The sequence below is a fragment of the Lepisosteus oculatus genome, chromosome 17 (assembly GCF_040954835.1).
Source record: "Lepisosteus oculatus isolate fLepOcu1 chromosome 17, fLepOcu1.hap2, whole genome shotgun sequence".
Classification (NCBI taxonomy): domain Eukaryota; kingdom Metazoa; phylum Chordata; class Actinopteri; order Semionotiformes; family Lepisosteidae; genus Lepisosteus; species Lepisosteus oculatus.
In genome coordinates this window covers 9092839-9107537 of record NC_090712.1, presented here as the reverse complement: position 1 = coordinate 9107537, position 14699 = coordinate 9092839, and the positions used below count along the sequence as shown (strand labels likewise).

The 14699-nt window shown below is 38.2% G+C and overlaps 1 protein-coding gene across 3 annotated transcripts; it reads right to left on the bottom strand.

The window, feature by feature from the left end:
- Nucleotides 1–931: 931 nt before the first annotated feature.
- LOC102695882 (N(4)-(Beta-N-acetylglucosaminyl)-L-asparaginase) lies at nucleotides 932–14562 on the bottom strand. Of its 3 annotated transcripts, none has more exons than XM_006638733.3 (11): nucleotides 14461–14562; nucleotides 13536–13697; nucleotides 12245–12383; nucleotides 11355–11511; nucleotides 9857–9902; nucleotides 8337–8375; nucleotides 7448–7536; nucleotides 6490–6505; nucleotides 5110–5177; nucleotides 3357–3461; nucleotides 932–2396 (listed from the first exon to the last, which is right to left on the bottom strand). In XM_006638733.3, the coding sequence occupies exons 2-11, from the start codon at nucleotides 13642–13644 to the stop codon at nucleotides 2271–2273; spliced, it is 894 nt and encodes a 297-aa protein (XP_006638796.2). In that variant the 5' UTR covers nucleotides 13645–13697; nucleotides 14461–14562; the 3' UTR covers nucleotides 932–2270. The 3 variants fall into 3 exon arrangements, with proteins under 3 accessions (XP_006638796.2, XP_015218172.1, XP_015218174.1); XM_015362686.2 differs by having other exon boundaries at nucleotides 13536–13700; nucleotides 14461–14558; XM_015362688.2 differs by lacking the exon at nucleotides 8337–8375.
- Nucleotides 14563–14699: the final 137 nt, after the last annotated feature.

Here is a 14699-nt window from a genome sequence, read left to right as displayed (position 1 = left end):
CGCAACTCATTACCCCTACTTTTCAACCACAGCTCGCCATCTCCAGTGTAACTCTGCTCACTGTCAAAAGAGATTACGTCATCAGTGAAACGTGGCAGAGAGAGCTCGAACCGGCACTGTTAGAATCGGGGTGGAACGGTGGGACAAAGTTCTTCGATACATGAATGAATGGAACTAAATTATATATATATTTTTACTTTACTACACTTCAGGATTGCGACCACAAATCATCACCTGATGGAAGCTGCTGTCATCTGCTATAAAGAAGGCCTGATAAAAAGTTTATCGTGCAGGATCATTTTTTATATATGGAAATCAAGCAGGAGCAGAACTCTCAATATCTATGCTTATAAATGTTGTGAGCCACCTACTGTATAATTCCGAAGCCACCAGATAAGAACAATCCACAAATTCATTGAAATGCACAAGTTTAACTGTGAGTTATCAACTACAAGTTTACTCCAATGAACGGCACAGTTAATGGTATTGAATAATCTAATCAAACCTTGTGACTGAGGAGTGAGTCACTGACAAAATGAATATGTCAGAGTTCTCTCTGCTAAGATAGTCTGGGTACCTGCTTTCTACTTTGCTTACGGATGCAACACAAACCAAAGAATTATTTTCTTTCAAATCAAGAATGGCTAAATCTGTAATCATGTATTGCTTTGATTTTACCGTGCCCAGTTAAAGTCAAGACACCACACAGGTTCTGTTTATTTGGAAAGTGTCAGTTCCATCTAGAATAATTTCAAGAATTAAAAGTATCCTCTAACTTACAGTCCAGTTACAAGAACAGAACCTATAAAGGAATAAAGAGCACATTAAAGTGATCTAGACTGCAGTATACAAACTCCTGTGAGGGTCTAACAAGGTCAACCCAAACCACATGCAGTAGACTTGAGACAGAAAGCAAGAACACGAGAGGTCAGAAATTGAAATCTGGTTTACGCAAAGAACTGGCAGATACTGCGAGAGAAACAAAGAGCAGCAGAAATGTCAATACAATAATCCTTCAATAATTATGTGTCAATACAATAATAATAATTGCTTACACTTATATAGCACTTTTTCTGGACACTCCACTCAAAGCGCTTGACAGGTAATGGGGTCTCCCCTCCACCACCACCGATCCTTACAGAAACAGGCTGATTGGAAACATGGACATTAATCTCCATCAACGATAAACGTACTAAATGGGTTCTACCTTCAATTTTGATTGTATTACTTTTTGTTTCATTAGCTTTTGATTGATGTGGCGTTTTTGCTTTTTTTTCCAAAACATTTTTGATCACCTCATCATCTGTGTGCAATCAACTCTCTCACTAAAGAACTGATTTAATGCTTGATTTAGTACAAGTCAAAACCATTTGGTGTATCAGGGTCAGTCATGGATTCTCAACTGATAAAAACTACGCACAAAATATTTTATCAATATCCAATTTTTATACTAAATTTTCCTAAAACATACATGCATAAAGCAACTTTCTTTTGATACTTATTTTTTATATAATGAACACATTCAAATGGGGAATAAGGGACAAGATCACTTTTTACAACACATTTTTTATATGTAAGTTGGTTTTATATATGTTTTGCCTTGTTGAACATGATAATATAAATAAGTTGAGATCCATAAGCATGGTATGACACAAATGAAAAATATGTGATATTTTAAGTGATATTCCCATTATAAATATCTGATTCAGGAAGCAAAAGCTAAAATTAAAATTAATTATCCATCCACAATAAACAAAAAGTACTAAATATTTTTAGGTACTGTATTTGACAGCTAAATAAAATCCAGTTTGATGATGAAAATTATTTGGAAACCTGTATGTTATTATATAGTGATGTTGCAGTTTATTAAGACATAAGCAAGGCATTTTGTAAACACTAAAGTTATGCACAATAACTGGATATTTATATCATTCTTTTAAGTTCCAGAAAATACATGAATACTTAGAGTTACAGAATACCTAAATTAAATGTAGAACAGCATGTTACTACAGTGGTTTGGGGTTCACAATTATTAAACATATTCTATGTGTTGGTGTGCTTTCAGCCATATTTAAACATTTCACACAAAACGTTTAAACACATAAAACTGATATTATGATAAGAGAAGGTGCCCAGAAACAATCCCTTAATACGATTTGGTAATGTGCTGGAAACCAGAAGTATAATCCTGGGGTGCATTTGTAAAGCATAGTACCCTACTGCAGCATTTCTCCAATCAATAATTGCTTCTTATTTTCAGTTAATCCACACTATTCAAAGGATCCCCCAGCAGTTTGCAGTGAAGTTGGGAGCTGAACATGTTGCTCAACAGTTTCTCTTCCATTACGCCAGAATGTATATGGAAATTTTACTGAAGAAGCTGCTCCCACTTCCCCCTGCAGAAAGAAAGGGAAAAGAATCACTGAATAAGAATGGATACAGTGTCCAGCAACTTTCTGTGTGAGTTTTCGTGTGAGTTTCCTTCCTACAGCCCAATGACATATTGGTAGGTTTAATTGACTTCTGGGGAAAATTGGCCGTGGTATGAGTATATGCGTTTATGTGCATGCTCGGTGATGGACTTGCGTCCTGTCCAGGGTCTACCCTGCCCTGTGCCCGTTGCTTGCTGAGATGGGCTCTGGCTACCCTGAATTGGGAAGAAGCTGTTAGAAAATGGAAAGATGAACTTATAGCCCCCGTGTGAGAGAAAGGGAAATCTATTTTCAGTTTTATCCTGGTTAAATTTTCATACACTCTGCCCTGAAGTTACATCTTCACCCAAGCATTGAGCAGATGCTGTTTCCAGAAATCTCAGTCATGAAGAATAAACTGTCTCCTTTAGACTTGCCAGTTGCATGCAGCCCCTAACTGCTTGCTGTTGCACTTCCCTGAGGATTTGTGCTATTAACATTTGGAAATAACCTCCTGTAGTTCTCCTTTCAACCTCTCCAACTGCCTGGAATGACAGCCAAAAAGGCTATAGAGAATGCGGGCAGTGTTTTCTGGTTCTCATAATACTGAATATCTGTTTGTTATATTGCAGCTACACACCTTTGCAGTTACAAACACTTGGCTGACTCTGATGGTCACAGAATTCTAAGGCAGTCTAACGTGAAGTAATTCAAAATCCCAGAAACCAACAGCATTGGTTGATCTGTTCTGTCCTGAACGTAATTTTCTTACAAACAGGGAAGAAAAAATGTCGTGTTTTCTTTCAACATGCTCTCTGCAGAATGTTTCATTTGTACACTATTCAGCATTTGAGGAAAACAATTAATTTCCGCAGTGCACAAAGAGAAAAAACCAACACTGACAAGCCATAAGGAATGGAGACATCATAAAAGAATGATGTATACCTTCATATTCATCGCCACCAACCCCATTTCAAACAGCTTCTCTGTTCCAACTCTTCTGGCAATATCACTGAGGACAGTCTGGCAAGCCTCTGCTGGTGATAACCCCTACAAAGAGGCACGTTTACTAAATAAACAGCATTATGTTAGTTAATACACGACAGTGTTAAATCTGTACTTTGCAGACAGATTCAAGCAGGAGAGAGAGTGAACTGTTTAATCAGATTTGCTGATCTAGCCTTTTTCCATGTTACATTCCAGAGCAAAACTACAAGAGCTGGCTTATCAGCGTCAGCCTGTACTGTAAAATAATACCCAAAAAACACCTCAGGAAGGCTAAGCAAGTAGAGATCTAATACAATTCTAAATTGCAGACATTATTTATGTATCCAGGATTAAGAATTGGTTCTATATGTACCTTAGTTTTGTTAGTGACATTGTATGTAAGTGTGTAGAAATAAATTACACCAGTGGCTTGATGATACACTACTGTAAATTAGAAATGTACTGTAATGTAATTGCTTTTATTTTGTCATATAGCAAAAACAGATTCTTAGTGTTTTCAGAGGGCAAGATTAGACCATGAAAGCTGTAAGTGAGAAGCAAACAGCTGGTATTTAATCTGCACAGAGAACAATTAAATCAATAATTGAAGATTGAGGACAATGACTCCTAGGATATTCTCTATTATTGCTGACCAGTACACATACTGTACTTATTTCCTTTTTCAGAAGAAATTGCAGAAACAACATACAGCTGGACACAATTTCTCTGCAAAAACACACTACCATCTGCAAAAGTGTAAAGAATGTTTCTGTCTGCTGCACACATTTCCTTGTTAATAAGTAGACAAACAACAAATGTTCGTGCTTGAAATTTAGCATTACAGCTAAATTGGAGTTCCTCTGCAATAATTTTTCCCTTTTTCACTGACAGTATGAATATATTACAAATCAGCCTTTACTACTGGGCTTTGCCACTTTTAGCTTATAAAGGTGACAAATCCTATTACACAACAAAATTTTTAAAAATTACACTTAAGCCCCTGACGTTCAGAGCCTGAGGGAAGACAGGAACAAGGAGAAACAGGGAAGGGCACAAGTGAGTTTCAAGCAAACTGCATCATCTTCAAGGCAAAGAAAACTACAGAAAGCTATAAAACAAATCTACTCTGCAGCATGACTTTAGAAATAATAATGGCATATTCCTATAGGTTTTGATCAGCTTAACAAATCCGGTTAATTATACATTTACAAACCTGCTAATTATTCACTATCAAGGCAGGAGACTGCAGATCGGTTGTTAACACACTGGAGGAGAGAGAGGCCATATTTCGTGTATGATCACAAAATATGTCACGGGGCTTCAGGAACCTGGCTTTAGTAGTAGACTCCACAGATACTACTCTCTCACTCATTTACAGGGGTCATCAGACCTTGCCAAGGAAAATGTAATTTCACATTAGGGGCAGTTTTGCATATATTAGCTTCTCAGCACTCACTCGGCACCATATGCAGCTGTGTCATTTGGAGTCAGCTGGGTGCAGCTGTACCGACTAGACTCACAAGCATCAGCTAATGAAACGCTGCCTCTTCAGAATTTCCAGTCAGTAGAAGGGACACATGTGCAGCCTGGCTAACAAAAGGCATTCTGCTCTCCTTAACAAATATCTGTAACGTTAAAGCAACTTATTCAATGTTACTCAATGTCAACTCATTCAATGTAGCTGTAGAAATTATTCACTTAGGAATGTTACCTGTTTCATCAGTTGAACCGCATGAAAACTGGGGCAGTGGCACATAATTTTATCTCCATCGCCTGTTGCTATTTAAAAAACAGAAGAAGGTAAGATTAAGTAGGGCAGGAGTAACACTGCTTAATATGAATATGAATCAAAATAACAAGATGATACTATTGTAATCGGTTTTGTATATAAAATATTACAGGACTTAGTACACTCAAACATACAGAGTATTTTATATAGCTATTTCTTTTTCTTTTATGAAAGAATGTGTAAATCATAAGTTTTACACAGTAAGTATATACAGTACGTGCTGTGATTCCAATAAGTACTTGTTTACCAGGTTTAATAGTTATGTAAAAAACTGTGCACACGTGTAGAGAAAAACATTTCAGTTTCTCCCTTACATTTTGATATCAGGTTAAGAGTAAGACTTTTCAACTTGCGATCCCCCTGATCTGTGCCTTTTTACACAATCTAGCCATAACCAGCTGCGTGATTATTTAATCAATAATTAGAAGGATCAATACACTAATTAAGGATCTGGTTACAGAAAAGTACTGCAATGGATTTGATTGGAAGGGCCACAGTTTGTGTAGCCCTGATGAAGAGTTCCATCCTTAACACTGAGGTGAAATGTAACCACTTTGAACAACACTGTGACTTGGCACTCCACAGCCTTTGTGTAGTCTTTCAGAGCACAAATAGCAAATAGTGCTTAGCTTGAGTTACCATGACTAAACCACAGTGACAACAGCATATACTATTTGCTGTGGTGTCTCCAGATCTGGACCCAAATACATCTAAAAAAGCTGTTAAAATAGTGTTGATTCGATTTACCTCAACTGCTCAAGGCGAGACCTACTGTACCAATAACAGCTCTGCTAATAACTACGCATTTTGCTCACTCTAATCTTCATGCTCACCTACAAGGCTCTACATAGCTTGGCACCTCAGTACCCGTCTGAGTAGCTATCATCCTACTCCCCACCTCGAGAACTTTGTTAGTCTAATTCTGGTCTCCAGTGTGTCCCCCAACCCACTCTATGGGTGACAGGGCAACCTCTGTAAATCATTTTTGATTTACAGCATATACTGTATATAAATGTGCTATAAAGAATAAAGTTTATTATTAATATAAAGCCAGCAGTTCACAGTCTTCGCCACCTTTGGCAGTTTTGAAGGGGCAGAGAAGATCATGATCAGGTGAGTCAGATGGAGTTAAAAGCAGAGACTTCAATTAGCAGGGTTCACCTTGAAGAACAGCAGTAAACACAATCCTGAAACTAAGAATCTTACACCATGTGACCCCCAGGCCTAGTTGTCTCATCAAGTCACGTCCCTCAGAGGTAATTATGGAAATTGAAAACAAAAACAAACAATATTGTCACAAACCTGTGGCAGCCCCAACCTAAAAGCAAAGAAAAACATAAATTAATTCACTTTAAGATGCATTCTGACCAATCTAAACTGTATACAATAAGAGTGAAGTCTGAGTGGTCTATAGTGCCAAAAGAGTTTTACACTGTAAGTTAAAAACAAGCTGAGGACTTTGTACTTGAAACCTACACTTCCTTAGGAAGGTAGAGTTTTTTCATTCGACAAAGACAATGAGTCAGCAGTACCTTACTTTAATTTGGTGACTGACTCACATTACAGTCATTCATGTATAAATTTCAAGTCAGATTTATATACAATATGGAACGATGGTCACTACATCAAACACTGAGTACAGGTTTATGCTCAGCAGTATTATGAAAAACATTACAAAATTGTAAGCAAGAATGTTACAATTAGAAATAAGTGCTACTCAATTTGAAAAATCAAATGACCGTTTCTAGATCACTCAAAGCAAAAATGAAATTGTGTTCAGAAAAGAAGATTTAAGGAGTGCAAGTTTCTACGTGCTTCTATACAGCAATAACATGAACACCTAAAAGGTGGGTCAATATAAACTGTAGTTTACTGTAAACGAATGGTCATCTGGTATGACCATACTGTTTTGTGTAGATTTTTAGTACTGCAGGTTTAAGAATTTGATTTTAAGCATTTAAGATTAGCTTCCTATACTGTCTTGCCAGATATTTTCAATGCACTTCACAATTCCCTACAGCAAACTGTCCTAGAAAAATACCATTTTTTTTAAACGTTCCTGTTAAACCATAAGTGCACCCAACTTTAATGGGTCAATTCTTTGATGGCAGAAATTCAAAATAACAATACTGAGAAGAACATTTATTCAAAAATGTTCTAGAAAATATCTGGAAGATACAGTAAATGACACTGAACTAGGGGGATGATAAAGCTGGACACACAGATGTGATTAGAGACACATGGCTGGCAAAGGGCATACCATGACATCAGCATACAGGCCACAGCCAGGAAGTGGAGAGTCACCAACCCTCCCAGGGGACTTAAAAGGAGCTCCTGAAGTGGACACACCTGACACAAAACACTGAGGTTACTAGGAGAAGAAGTCATTGAGCTGAATGTCTCAACAGTACAAGCTGTCCACTGGCTGCGAGAGAAGACTAAATTAGCCAGATGGCGGATTGTGTTTGGAAAAGACAAACGGTCATCCGGTTCATTCTACTGGCTTATTATCATGATGCTGATCATAATGATCTATATGGCTGTATTATTACTTACACAATACAAAATAATAGTGCTAGCAGAAATTCTATTCCTATAGTGTTTGAATTATTTTTAAGCCTTTTCTGACTCAGCTTTTCCATGTAATTTAATGGGCATTTTCCATGTGTTTGCTCCACGGCACGATTTGCTCTTTGTTTGCAGAAAGTAATTCTAATAATAGAATTCGCCAGTAAAATACAGAAACAATAAAAAGAAGGCGGTTTTCACCTGAAATAGACTCTGCATAGTGAAAAAAGTGGAACACAATGCGTTGAAAGTTGTCTCGCTAATTTCTACATTGCTATTAAAACAACACTTCACGAACGAAAATCGTTGTTTCACAAAATGTCTAAATTTCCACCTTCCTGAGTGCAATACTCCAAATAGAGATGAGGGGAGCAGAAGTTTCTCAAGATCGTATGAATAAGGAAACCACAGAGAGTACAGAGAGTGACATTCTTTTAACAGGTGAGTGACGTTCTGTGCAGATACAACAGGATCAGTTGACACCATTCAGAAATCTTCCAAAAAGTCAGAAAACACTCCACAGTCCGATAGGTAAAAGAAGACAGACCGGAGAGCTCAAGGTTAAGTTTTAGCAAACCTGCCTACGGTTATGTTTCCCTGAAGATCCAAAGCGATCAGACCTTTGTGGGGGACAGAAACAAGAACGAAATATACACACATATTTCACGATAATAATAAAAACACGTGAAGTTGCAAGCTTCACAATACCCCCCCACAAATTTAACAAAGGAAATATTATTCGTATTCCTTGTACAATTACCGACGCAAAAAGAAAATGCATAAGGTGGATCCGAAACGGTGTGTAATTTGAAACTGCATCCATTCAACGAGACAATAGTGCTCGATAAACTGTAGTGAGCTAAGGAAAGGACATGTTAGGCAATATCTGGAGTTCGACACTAGATGGCGCTAGTAATAGCCCCTCTAATTCAGTTGCCGAGGTTACATCAGCAGAGATGTGGAAGGCAGCAGTAGACGAACGGCGAGTGAATTTTCTGTTGTAGACCTTGGAGTTATGATACAGAGCTTGTGCAGGTGTGATAAAGTTGTTAAACAGTCAACTTCAACTCCTTCTTGAACTCAAGTAGTAAGAATTTGTACTCTTCTATAGTACTGGCTGCCGAGGCCAATGCAAATACCGTATCAATAAATAATCCTGATGTGAATAATCTATTTAAGAGGATTTACAGAACCTCCTTGAAAACGAGAAGGACAATGATTTTTAGAGGGATGCACGATCGAAACATTGACGAGATCCATATTATTTTTAAAAACTAAATGTTTCGGCTCCCCCGTGTGCATGTAGGACTTTACTGCACGCCTAAATAAATGGGTTAATTCACTCCTAGACTAAAAATAAAAAAAATCCAACGCATGAAAAGTAATGTATGAAACTATAACAATAAAAAACGTAATAAAATACAAAAACAAAAACACATAGCATAACTCTAATAGCGACTGAAAGACCCTAACTTTCTGACATGTATTTCTCTCCTCTAGATAGAGGTCTCAAAATCCTTTTCCTGGAATTCCTGCAGAACGCAGTGTCTTCTAATTTTATTAAAACCTCAACCGTCAAAACAATTAACCTAATTATTTTCTAAGTCATATAAAGGATTTATTTTTATATGCCAATATATCATATATGTTTACACAATCGATTTAAACGTTTGGGCACCCCTGGTCAAATTGCATGTTTCAGAGAATCTCTGAGTGAAAAGAAGTTAACACAACCTGTGCAGGGTACAAACTTTAACATGACACATTTCTGCACAGTTTAACGTACAGTTGCTATTTATTTCCTGAATTTAACAGACTGAAAAAAAAAATAAAACAGTGAAACATGCAATTTGACCAGGGGTGCCTACTTTTGCATACAACTGTACACAATACCTTATAGCCAGGTTAGAAGTATTACATCGATGCAGTTAAATTATTACATCAAGTACCAGAAACCGGGACGATACTAGTCCATCGAGGATCTGAGTTTGATCTTGGATGGAGAAGCTTTGGAAACTATAGTCCATCTTCTGGTTCAAGTTGTGCATTTTCTGTTCATTGGAAGACCAGGACTTTTTATTGGTTCATGTTGAATCCTTACCCAATGTGTCGTGTCCAGACAAACTTTTCTTCTTTTCTAAAAAATCCTTAGATATAATAGAAAGGATAAACATAATTTTGTTAAAATATTTAAAAATATATAACTTCAGCATATTTGTGTAATTTATAACAATAGTTGGAATTGTCCTACCTACAGTATATGGATTACACTGGTAGCTTACTTTTAAAACCAACTGTTTCAAACCAGGCATTAAGACTGAAGGAAACTGATGCTTTCCTAATTAATCTGAAGCAAATACAAAAGCAATTACTTCTTGTAGAATCCTGTCACCTGACCGTGTAATTTCATTAGGAGTTCTTAATTACTGTACAGCTTTTAATCAGAGGTACTGAAAATCTCGAAAGTATTCTCCAGGCTGGCGAGAATGAGATGAATTACTCCAAGACCAGACAATTCTAGACCCTTTCCTTTAAGAGGAACTACTGTAAGTAGCTGTCTGTGGAATTTCACACCCTTTTTTTGCAAATTCTCCTTTATTTCTGCTTAGTCAAGATCCAGTATTGCCCACCAAATGTTTTTATGAAAACTTTTATACTTTTAGACAAAACTATCTGGACATAACATATCCATTGTCGTCCTTCTATTCCACCAGAAAAGACCAGAGAGTGTTTGGGTTTGAAGAGCTACAGAAGCCATTGCAAAGCACTCATTGCCAGACACTTTGAGATCTTAGATCTCTCCATGCTCTCAAAATTGATTTCAATGGCTTTCTTAATGTTTCCAGCTGACATTTTCTGTATTTTCTCACGTCAGACTGCAGTATTTCAGTACTGCTACTTGAGCCACTCTTGACATGAGTGGTCTTTGTGAACAAAAATCCTTGAAATCAGAAAGATAAAACATTGTTCAAAATAAAACAATATTAATTCTATACTTATACATATAAATATTTTATTATAAATTGTAATAAAACATTTTCCTGTGCTCTACAATTACATTGGTTTCTAGTTTACAAATATAGATGTCTCAAAAATTAAATAACACAGATGAATGTTTTGTTTTAAAAAGTGTTATTTTGTTAGTTCACAAAGTACAAAAACATGATTTCTCTTTTTCTTTGTATACCTGCCTCTTCTTTGGGGTTTTTATTTGTCAGTGCATTAAACATAGTGTGACTACACTATGAACTTTTGGTACATACTGTAATTGTATTTATTCAATAAACATCTGGACAGTTTGCCCAAATTGCCTCTTTCTCTTAGTCTCAAAACACAGAAATCACTTCATTTTACAAGACAGAGTAAAACACAAAATGTTGTACATTCTGGTTTGACAGATGTCAGGATTAATACATTAGTAAACAGGATCACTTGTGCTGGAATGCAGTGTGTGAACATTAATAATGCCCGTGTACAGGTATTAATATGTAAATATGAATACATATCGAATGGATATTACCGTGCAGTTTTGAATAACAAGAGACCCACATAGGCTGCCCCTGATGATCTATAATTCAGCAGCTGGAGGTGAATGTTACCTGATAGGCCCTGGCTGTCTCTGGAGCCAGCATGCTCTCATTGTCCTCCACGGTGAAACCCTGCTCCAGGGCAAACGCCAGGGCTCCTTCCCCGACCAACAGGCTGTGACAGCTCTGCTCCATGACTCTGCGGGCCACTCTGACTGGAGTCCCCACACTGTCACACACACACCACACACACGCGTCAGGGGCACAGACATAGGGGGCACAACAATCCACCGGATTGCGAAGGAACGGGATGCTAACCGGGAGGAACACAGTACAGTAGAGAAACATTTGTGACATGTTCTTCAGACATACAACACTTTAAAACGCTAAAACTGAACAGCTGAGGGAGCGCTTTTAAAAATAATCAAATATTTTGTCTTATTGAGCTCACATAAATGGACTTTTACTGCCACCTGGCTAAAGTCTCCACAGCAGTAGAGAAAAGACTGTAGCGACGTGGATCGACACTAGAGGGCGCCATTGGGCCGGTGTTTAGAAATGCATCAGTCTCCTGATCAGCCTCCTGCTTGGAAGCTGGGGGACACAGTACTTCATTATTTAAAGCGTGTCCTGTTAAAGCCAGTGACTATGGCTGACACCTTGCAATTTTCTCTCTGAAAACACTTATTTGTCGTCTAGCACAGAGGCAAAGAGACAGATTCCATGACATGCCGAAAATAAAAGCACAAAAGGAAAAAGACAGGCGGTGCACAGGATACTTAATCAGCCTCTCACCAGAACAGTCGCACTCATCGGCTGCAAGGTTTCAGCACTTCAAATGTAGCAGTGAAGCTGGCTAGGAGTCACCGCTCTTGGCTTTGTGGATTAAAGTATCAAGGTTGCCAAAAAGGAGAGCAAGTAAAAAGGAACAATTCGATGTAAAGGGTGTATACTTGTCTTACCCCTGAAGGGCTGCCACTGCACCAAAGCGGCCCGCGATCCCCTCCATGAGCGCAGCGTCACACTCAACCAGCCCCTCGCTGTTGGGGTAGCCCCCTCTGCCCACGACGAACCGGCCCGTCTCCCTGTCATTCTCAATATCTAGAAACACGCAGAGCTCCAGTGAGCAGAGCTCTTCAGCAGCTATATCATTGTGCAGCTCACAACTGACAACACACTGAAGCCAGTACCCGGCCTGTCCAGCACCTGGATGGGAGACCTATCTGGGACAACTGAGGTCGCCGCTGGAAGTGGGGTCAGTGGAGCCAGTAGGGGGCGCTCACCCTGCGGTCTGAGTGGGTCCTAATGCCCCAGTATGGTGACGGGAACACTATACTGTTCAATAGGTGCCATCCTTAGAATGAGATGTAAAACCGAGGCCCTGATTTTCTGTGGTCACTAAAAAATACCCATCTATGAACTGGCTTTACCACTCTGTTCTCCTCCCCACTGATAGCTGGTATGTGATGAGCGTATATAATATACTATATAAGTGTAAGGACTTCTTATTAGTTATCATTCAGGTAACCCTGATGTGATTATCCCTATTAGTTCTGATTAATATGATCTTAATCTCATTTAGTTTTTTTTTGGTCATTAATACTCAATAAACTATTTTAAGTATCTATTCTAGAAAAATAAAAACTACAACTGCAGAAAACCATAGATTGCCATGCAATCTGCAAACAGGCACAAATTCCCATGGCTGTCCCAAAGATAAAACGAGCCGCTGATGTGACATTATCCGAGTGTGCCTACAAATCTTTACAATCCTTCGAAATACAGAGTGGAACAGTGGTTGTCTCTCTGGACCACAAGGATCGGGTGCTCGAATCCCAGGTAAATGCTGCTGTTGTACTCTTCAACCGGGTACTTACTCTTTTTACATGCCTACATTCCTCCCACTCATACATGGAGCCCCAGGCCATCAGTGAAAATAATTTGAATTTGATCTTAATTGACATAGCTGGTAAAACAAAGGAATAGATCAAATCTAGCCCTAATGTTTATATTGGTCACATTTTGCAATGGACACCCATAGCAGCAGAAAACTGACCTTTTAATAAGATCAGTTACATTTGGATAAGTCTCCTCACGTGTTTAAAACCGATCTTTGTAATGATTTAAGTGAAATGCATTGGTACTGTGTATTGTGTGGAGGCTTGTGTGATGTTTTATTTCCTTTATATCACCTCAATGTAGAGCCGAGTGTTAGGCAAGATGTTGTAGTGTTGAGTCCTGAGTGTCACTTACCTGCCATAGCCTGTTCCACACAATCAGTGGAGTGCTGTCCTTGTACAATTAAATACCTCATTTTCTCTACAGCGGGCAGTGAAAATGACCAGGTACCTACAGCAGCCATTCCTCCAGAGATCTCTGGTGATACTCATGTAGCAGGTACTGATTTTGGGTCACCTGCTGAACAGACAATTTTAGTAAACACCTCCAGGAGACTAAGGAGTGGCTTATTCTACAAAATGAGGCAATTTACAGAAACAACCTTCAATGGAGTGGAAAAATCAGTATTCCTTTAATTGCTTCATTTTCATACACAGATACAGGCCGATAAGTGATTCATCTTCATACACAGTCACGACATTTGTCACTTTGCTAGTCAACAGTGTTTTATCTTGCACAAGGCCTCACAGACTGTACCTACTCAGCACCTGTCTGAAGTCCAGGGGTGGTATTTATAGTTGTATACTTTGAGAAGACAGGAACAACAGGTTCATATTGAGGATTAATAGTATTTTTTTCTAGTCCGACTACTACTTGTTTTCCTGGTTTCATTTTCAATTTAGAAGTAAAGCCCACACTGAGAGTTTTTTTCTTGTGTTACCTTTGCAAGCTTTTACATGTTTTGCATTTTTTGTTAAATACTATTGAAATCGGTCAGTAAATCTCATAAGATTACCGTAGAACATTAAAACTATGTTAACATTGTATTTTCGACACATTGTATTAAGATTAGTGTTTTACTATAGCACCATTCAGTATATTGGTTATTATTGTTATTGTTGTTCTTATTGCCTAATACAAAATGTCGTATTAGTTTTGTAGCATTATCATCCCTCATGTCTATAGCAAATGGTAATTTGTATGTGACAATACCAGAAGTACATTTATAAACATTTTAACATTTTCATTCTCTTCCTGTATCAAACAAAACAACACACACCCTTTTTTCCCTCGGAACCGACAAGGTCTTCGCTGGCTCATTGAAAAGAATACTTATCTTCAACTGTAACGTAGAGCCTAAAGATCTGATTGGCTGCAACGCCATGTCAATAACTCGTCAGTTCAGGTACCAGGATGAGCTGCCACAGCTGCCGCAATTTTCTCCATTGTGATTGGATAACGTCACGTCCATTTTTTAGACGGGCGGGCTCTAACGTGGAAGCTCGGGTCACATGGCAG